This window comes from Morone saxatilis, unplaced genomic scaffold (assembly GCF_004916995.1).
Source record: "Morone saxatilis isolate NCDOM2014 unplaced genomic scaffold, NCSU_SB_2.0 Contig3, whole genome shotgun sequence".
NCBI classification, from domain to species: Eukaryota; Metazoa; Chordata; class Actinopteri; family Moronidae; genus Morone; species Morone saxatilis.
The window spans coordinates 12627123-12634999 of record NW_023339873.1 but is presented as its reverse complement, the minus strand read 5'-3'; the positions used below and the strand labels follow the sequence as shown (position 1 = coordinate 12634999).

The 7877-nt window shown below is 39.4% G+C and overlaps 2 protein-coding genes across 2 annotated transcripts in view; one reads left to right on the top strand and one right to left on the bottom strand.

Annotated features, from left to right (window-relative positions):
• The window catches only part of degs2 (delta(4)-desaturase, sphingolipid 2), a 5067-nt gene extending 971 nt beyond the window's left edge, over window positions 1-4096 (top strand). Inside the window, exons 2-3 of the mRNA XM_035674060.1 lie at window positions 1578-2320; window positions 3104-4096. Coding sequence (XP_035529953.1) covers window positions 1578-2320; window positions 3104-3247 — 887 coding nt within the window. The 3' untranslated portion in view covers window positions 3248-4096. The remainder of the gene's footprint in view (window positions 1-1577; window positions 2321-3103) is intronic.
• A 1662-nt stretch (window positions 4097-5758) lies between these two features.
• The window catches only part of evla (Enah/Vasp-like a), a gene marked incomplete in the record, with an annotated part of 38424 nt that continues 36305 nt past the window's right edge, over window positions 5759-7877 (bottom strand). The window contains 4 exon segments of the mRNA XM_035673695.1: window positions 5759-5812; window positions 6652-6709; window positions 6988-7048; window positions 7203-7245. Of these exon segments, the coding sequence (XP_035529588.1) occupies window positions 5759-5812; window positions 6652-6709; window positions 6988-7048; window positions 7203-7245 (216 nt within the window).

The window sequence follows — 7877 nt, the reverse complement described above, 5'->3', positions numbered from 1 at the left end:
TATCAAGAAAAATGATCTTTGGTCATTTTATTCATGATGTAACTCGAGCTGAAACCGTTTAGCTGAACAAGATCTGAACCTGTTGATGTATATTTGATCTTGGCTTTGTCCAGCAGTCGCATGGTTGCAGGTGATGGGTTGTGTGACACCAGTGAGCCTTCAATTATTAAAGCGTTTAGTTTTAATTATCCCCTGCCCTGCCCTGATGGGAGAGGCAGAGGTCTGAGCCCTGCTTTTCTTTTGCATTATTATATGAGATATTTTGATTGACAAGTGGTTTTAGGAATTTGGATGGCTAGTTGTTTTAACATGTTTTAAGCTTGTAGACTTTGTCTCAACTCCCACGGCATATACTTTATATTACTGTATCCTGCACATTACAGTATCACATATGATTCATGACACTGTCTGACATTTCAGCTCTCAGTGATGCTTGATTGAATTGTTTCTTTGACTTGTAGCATGCAGTTGGATCTGAAATAAATCTGAGACTGAAACCTTTTTTTATACAGGTTGAGTGTGTGAGTTATTGTCTCTATGATATGGTGATGTAGAGATCCAGTGATGGCTATAAACCATGTTCTGCGCAGTGACAGTTCAAACAGATTATTTTATGGTTTCTGGTTATCCATTTAACTTTATACCCTGTGAGTGGGCTACACTCCCAAACACCTAAAGACATAGCCTCTAAATATGGCTTTAAATAAAATGGGGACCCATTGGAGGTGAGTTTATCATACAGTAAAGTAAAAATAAATATGAACTAAATATTATGTTGGAACTGTAACTGGCTGTGGGGGGTGGGGGGCCTTGGGGCGGGGGTGCAGTGGGGAATTCCTCTTGGCTAAACATCAAGTAAATAAAGAGGGTTTGTTCGGTGGAGGCGATACCTGCGTGCAGCAGAAATGGCACTGAAAGCAGCCTCTGGACCAGTTTGCATAGAGCCACGATACAAGTGACCTGAAAGCGAGATTTGCATGACCGCATGCTGCATGACTTTGTTTCGTCTAATGCATGCTGGGATCATTTCCTTAACCCCTGTGATAGGACAACCCCTCCTGACTTTACACCAAATCTCTTTAACTGATTTGGGCTGTAGGTTGTGGCCAGTGTAACAAAGACCTTGTATCTCCTGCCCAGTAGACTGAGTTCTAAATGTAAATGATGCTCTACACTAACGACAAACTAAAACGACAAACTAAAACGACAAACTAAGCTAGCCCGTGTTGTTACAGTGAAATGTTTTTGAACACTCCATTGTATCTGCCTTTGTTTCATGTCCCTCAGCAAAACAACACCTCTGCCAATTAAAAAATGACTTTTGTCAGCAGGCTCTTCCCAGGAGGAGGGCAGGTATACCACATGCTTGATTGTGTTCTTTGGTATACACAGTATCAGGCCACAGTATTACACAGTGATAACTTGAGACCTAGCTTTTAAAAAGCTTTCTCTGCTCGACCTAGGACAGATATTTTAATTTCTCTATATCCTACATAATTATTTAAAAAATGAATAATAATTTGTTAGTTTTTCTCTCCCCGTCCTCTTTTTTTTCTTTCATCTGCTTCTCTCCTTAGCCAAATATCCAGAGATCAAGTCTCTGATGGGTCCGGACCCCCAACTGAAGTGGGTGGTATCGGGCATGGTCCTAACCCAGCTCTTGGCTTGCTACTTGGTCAGAGACCTCTCCTGGAAGTGGATCATCTTCTGGGCTTACAGCTTTGGAGGCTGCATCAACCACTCCCTGACTCTGGCAATCCATGACATCTCTCACAACGTGGCCTTTGGCAACAAGCTGGCAAAGTGGAACCGCTGGTTTGCCATGTGGGCCAACCTGCCCATCGGGTTGCCTTACTCTGCCTCCTTTAAGAAGTATCACATCGACCACCATCGGTATCTGGGTGGCGACAAGCTGGATGTTGACATCCCTACAGACATTGAGGGATGGTTCTTCTGCACCCCGGCCAGGAAGGTCCTCTGGCTCTTCCTCCAACCCTTCTTCTACGCCCTTCGCCCATTAGTGGTCAATCCTAAGCCAGTAGGCCAGCTGGAGATCCAGAATGCACTTGTTCAACTCACAGTAGACTTAATTATCTACTATCTATGGGGGCTGAAGCCCATTGTTTACCTCATTGCAGGGTCTATCCTGTGTATGGGACTGCATCCTATCTCTGGACATTTCATAGCTGAGCATTACATGTTCCTGAAAGGACACGAGACATATTCTTACTATGGATCACTGAATTTGATCACCTTCAATGTCGGGTATCACATGGAGCACCATGACTTCCCGAGCATACCTGGCAGTAAACTACCTCAGGTGAGACTGTGTTACTGTGATAAATAATGGCTACGTTTGCAACAGGTGAACTCTTGAGTCATTTTTTCCAAGACTATTAATGGTTGAGAATGAGGACAGTTGCAACACTTACATCACCTGCAGTTGTGGGCAGATAAGAAGGGCCTCTCCCATCATTCAGAACTTAAACAAAAAGGTATCTGCAAATGCAACATGACATTCTATCAACTGCAAATATTTATCAGATGAAAGGCCAGCCTTTGTAACTGATTAACTGCTGCCTCTCTAGCACCACTAGAGTAAGAAGAGATTTAAAGTGAGATACCTGCCTTTTGACACAGCTGACAACTGCTTTTGTTGAACAACCTGATTGAGAAATTCTTTAGTTTAAGCTATTTTTGTTCTTAACAGAGGAAATATGACATTTTTCTTTAGATTAGAATAAACTATTTTGTTTCATTCTATTTGAACTATCAAGTACCTTTTTTAGGATTTAAAAAAAATGTCACTTTGGAAGAGAAATCAAATGTCATTGTGTACTCCAGACTGTGGCCTTTATAAGAATAAACTATGCAATGTGTTTTCTTGTTGAACAAATAAGTGAAATGTCTGCTTCTATTAGCCTTTGTGTCTGTATCTGACTGTCCTAGTGAAATAAGGTTTCATGTTGAATTATACCTGAATTAGTCCCTGAGGTGCTTCTGACACCTCATATATACAGAAGGTTATATACCTGATGTACAATTTACATTCTTATTTCTTCCTAAGCTCTCATTCTCACTTGATGTTTCCTTTTTTTGGCAGGTCAAGCAAATCGCAGCAGAGTATTACGATTCCCTTCCACAACACACTTCCTGGACCCGGGTATTATGGGACTTTGTGTTCGACGACAGCATCGGGCCCTATGCCAGAATCAAACGGGAGTACAAGCTAAACAAGCAGGGATAGATCTGTGACTGAATATGTTTCCCTTTGAACAGGAATGTGAATTTCAGTTGTTAAATATCTATGGACTACTATGAAATATTATCTATTTTTCCCCCATGTAGTATGTGGTTGTCACTGTATAAACTTTCTAATATGTTGGACATCTTAAATCAGTCAGGAAAAGGGACGAGAATTCAGATAAAGCTCCAATGGCCTGTTGTTGTGATGCAGTGATGACATTTCCTTGTATCCAGAAGACAAAATGAGGATGAAAAGCTAATATTTCCTTATCTGCAGGTGGAGACCACAAATGATAGTATTGAATAGAACCCTCATTATTATAGAATAATGGTCACATACATTCTCATGAGGTTTTACAGAGATGTCCCTAGCTCTGTGGTCTCTCTTTCCTGCTCATAAGCATTACGGCTTCTTAAGAATATCTGAATGTGTGAATCAAAGCTCAAAAAGCCTCTCAGATTACCTAATACAGTTTCACATCTATCATGCAGAACAGTGCTGAGGTGGAAAATGAGCATTGAAACTTACCTTTCAGTAAGAAGAGCCTTTTCTTCAGTGACGCCCCATTCTGCTTGTTTGCAGCTCCATTGTGCTGTAAATAAACTGATTATATCTACAGGGATTGGACAAAATAACAGAAACACTGTATATTGAATATTTTTATAATGTTTGGTGTTTTTTGAAACTGTTGGTGAGCCATCTTTGGACCACTGGTCCTCCTTGCTCATGCAATTGTATGAATCTGGCCTCTTTCTTCGTGAGTTTAGAGATCACTATATTAAATCATTTTTGGGTGGTCATAACTGATGCACCAGTGATTCAGGAAGCAACACTGAATCACCTGTGAAAGTGACACATTTTTTATGTTGTGAGTATCCAAGGCAACACAAGAAAACTTGTGAAAATAGACCAGATAATCAGTGCTTGAACTGCTAGTGCATCCTACACAAAATGGAAATGTATAATGTGTACTGAAGTGAGGAGAAAAACCTTGGAAATCATGTTGACTTAGGCCAGACAAAAGAAAAGAGCATTAGCTGTTAAAGAGGAGCAGTGGTCTCTGACCTTCACTCACTGAAAGTCAGCAAACTACAGTGAATCATTACAAGCATTGCCAAATTAGTATTTAACACAGAGCAATTTTATTGTATGGTGTTAGTTATTTTGTCCACCCACTGTATGTGCAGCTCAATCTATGTGTTGTGATTAATAAGCATGATCTCTGTTTGTATTTAAATCACTGTACTATATATATAAAACAGTAAAAGATCTTTATAAGAAAAAAATACTATCAAGAATATTAGTTTGTCCTTGGTTTTCTATTTCCTGTCTGTTTTGCGGTAACCAGATCGTCGATGACCGTTTCTTTTATTCAAACATAATTAAAATATACTCTAACGGGGAAAACGATTTAAACTTTCCACATGTACCAAAACACAAGTGAACACACACACACACACACACACACACACACACACACAGCAGGATATTGTGTAGATGGCTGACACAGTCTATGGTTTTTCTTTGAATGAATTTACTTCCAGCTTTTAAATCAGAACGTAGTTGAGAGCGGACAGAGTGGATAGAATGCAACAACCGATAATCAACCAAATCCTTCCTGCAAAGACACATTTAGCTACCATCACATAGGCCTACCATTCACTTTCTTATCTAGATAAGATTTGCATATTGCCAGAGCAACCCCCTTCATTATTTTCACATTGCTACCATTATCAAGTTCAACATCTCATATATAGAAAGGGGAATCTTCATGGAAACAAACCACTATAATAAATGTACCACCGTTTGTTTTTGTTTTTTTTTCAAACCAAATAAATAACAAATTCATAGAAATGGGGGGTTTCATGCATACTTGGGAGGTTCACAAAGCATAGGATGACTAATAGATAGTACTACATTGTTTTCTAGCTAGGTAAAACCAGGTGGCACATTTACAGTTATCGGCCTGTTTTGTGAATGATCCCCAAGTTTCATTGATCTCACACATCTGAACAGGTAGAGAGAAACAAGTACCTCGGTCACACCGGAGTTGTAAAGCAGACTGTTTTTGTGTGTTACTTGATTAATTGCCAAAAAATCAACTGCTCACTTTTAATGTGGAGGAAAGAGGTAATAATTTAAGTGGCTAATTGTGGTTCAAACATTTAACATTTTTTTCCAGCCTCTCTGGAGAGAAAATGTTAGACACACATCACCAGTATGAACAAGGTCATAAAAAGCCTTTTTTTTTTTAAATAAGCCAGTTGAGGGCAGGTGAGTCTGCAGCACCATTATACCCATATTGTGCTTGTTATCATCAAATAGTTAGGGCTAAACTCAACAAAAAATAACATTAGAAAATATAAAAGGCTGACATAAATGGTGTGCAAGATTCCTTTTTCCTTCTATAATATCAATAAAATACTCACTGTCATCAACAGCATCATCATTATCACCACAGTTTTTAAATAATAAAACAGTAAAAACTTAGAAAACAAAAATATTTTCTTCTTAAGACTTGGACTGAACAAAGAACAAAGAGTTGCAACACTGGGCTGACTGAGTCTATAGGTGCACAGAGAGGACCACAACACCACACTCAGCACGAATGTCCGTCCATCCCTCAATTCAACTTTTAGTATATTTTTCATTGTCTGTTTGAGTTCATCAGTCCTTTTACACTTCCTTTATCCATCCGTATGTTTCTCCTGCTCCTCTGTCTCATTAACCCCTTCCCTTTCATCTTCTCTGTTTTTCTTTCTTCCATTTTCGCTGTCCAGCAGACTCAAATGTTGGCACAACATCTCTGCAACTTGCATCATGGCATCGCGAGGTCACAGAAACATTGAGAGAACATTCCCGGGTCCTCGTGTCTGTGCATCTGCATGTCCATCCTCCTCCAGCTCCTCCTCTCGCTCTCCTCCTACTGTTGCTCAGATGAGATTAGGATGTACTGATTCTGCCGATTTCTTGTCTGATGGCTGCAAGGCAAGAACGAGGCATTTTGAAACCTTCCTGCAGCAACAACGCTTTGCACTTATACCAGTTCATTTTGCATTAGATGTGGGGGAATAATAGAAGTACTATGAATTATTAACAGTGTAAAGTAGCTTTTTCATATGATTATTTCACTCTAAATAGTAAACTTTACAGGCAGTGAGTTGTAAAAACTAGTGTGTGTAAAGGATTAAAGATTAAACATGCTTTGTGCTCCCGGATACTGCAATGAACTTGCTTACCATTAATGATTTCATCTTTCACCTTATGCAACTCACGTACAACTTCATCCAAAATTTCCTGCAAAACAAGAAGTGCTTGTGAGTTGACAGGATGTGCAAAATAGTTAGTCTGCACTGTACAAAAACCCATTATATCCCTCATGTAACAAAATACATCATACCAACCTGTTTCATCCTGTCAAATTCTGTGTCTGCTTCACTAGTGCTGCCGATGGGTCTCACTCTGCAACACAAGAGGACAAACTGTTTGAATCTAAAAGCAGCCTTTTTTCAGCGGATGAGAGTTACGCACTAAATATTTAAAAGGATTGTGTATTGTTAAAAGGGTTTTTTGTTAAACCTAACCATCATTTAGACAATTCTTCTCATCTTAATTTAATTTATGTTAGTTGCCTATCGTGCAAAGGATGAGCATCATGCTGAAATTCCTAGGGTTAATGCTAAAGGTTTACTATTTCATATTCAAACCACACTCCCTTCACTCCTCCTCCTCTTACAGACCTGGACACCAGTGAGGACTTGTCTGCAGAGTTTGAGCGTTCCCATGGCTTCTTCACAGCATCTGGAGAGGGGGAAAGAATAAATGAAATAAAATAAAACAACTATGAAACAGTCGGCTATAACGCAGAGCAAAAGATGTCTTAAAACCTGTTGTTTTATGGAGTATATGTACAAGCTGTGTTATATAATAATCTGGTGAGTGGGCTGTTCTGTACCTGTTGAGTTCTGCTGACCTGGCCCTCGACCACTAGAATCGTCCTACAGGAGAGAGATAAATTCATCAGCTTTAGTGTAAAAGGTTCAATTTAAAATCACAGGATTAGTTTAACATTTTTTGAAATACACTTGTTATCTTTTTTGCCAAGAGTTAGATTAGCATACAGATCAGACCAGCTGTTTGCCCCTGCTTCTAGTCTATATGCTAATCCAAGCAAACCAACTGTAGGCCACATGAGAGAGCTATCAAACTTCTCATCTAACATTAACAATTCCCAAAAAGTGCTTTTAAGCAAAAGTCTTACTTCATCAGGTTTCTCTGAGGCTTTCCGTCTAGGAGAGGGGGAAATGAATACATGAGCAAACAGTGAGATACACATTCAAATAATTTAGTAACTAGGACAGAAAGATTGAGTCATGGATAAAATATTAGTACACAAGCTCATTTCCTTTCAGAGATAAACATTTACTGCAAGTAAAGCGGAACAAGGAAGACGAAAAATGTAAATATTGGTATAACGTGATAGAATGGAAGAACAGGTATTTTCTCATGTTTCTCTGCATGGTTAGTGTAAGGAAAGGTGTCCTGTGTCTGTGTAACGGTTGTACCTGCGGGCTAGTAAGGCATTCATCTCCTGCATCAGTCCCTCCCCACCACCACCACTGCCACCACT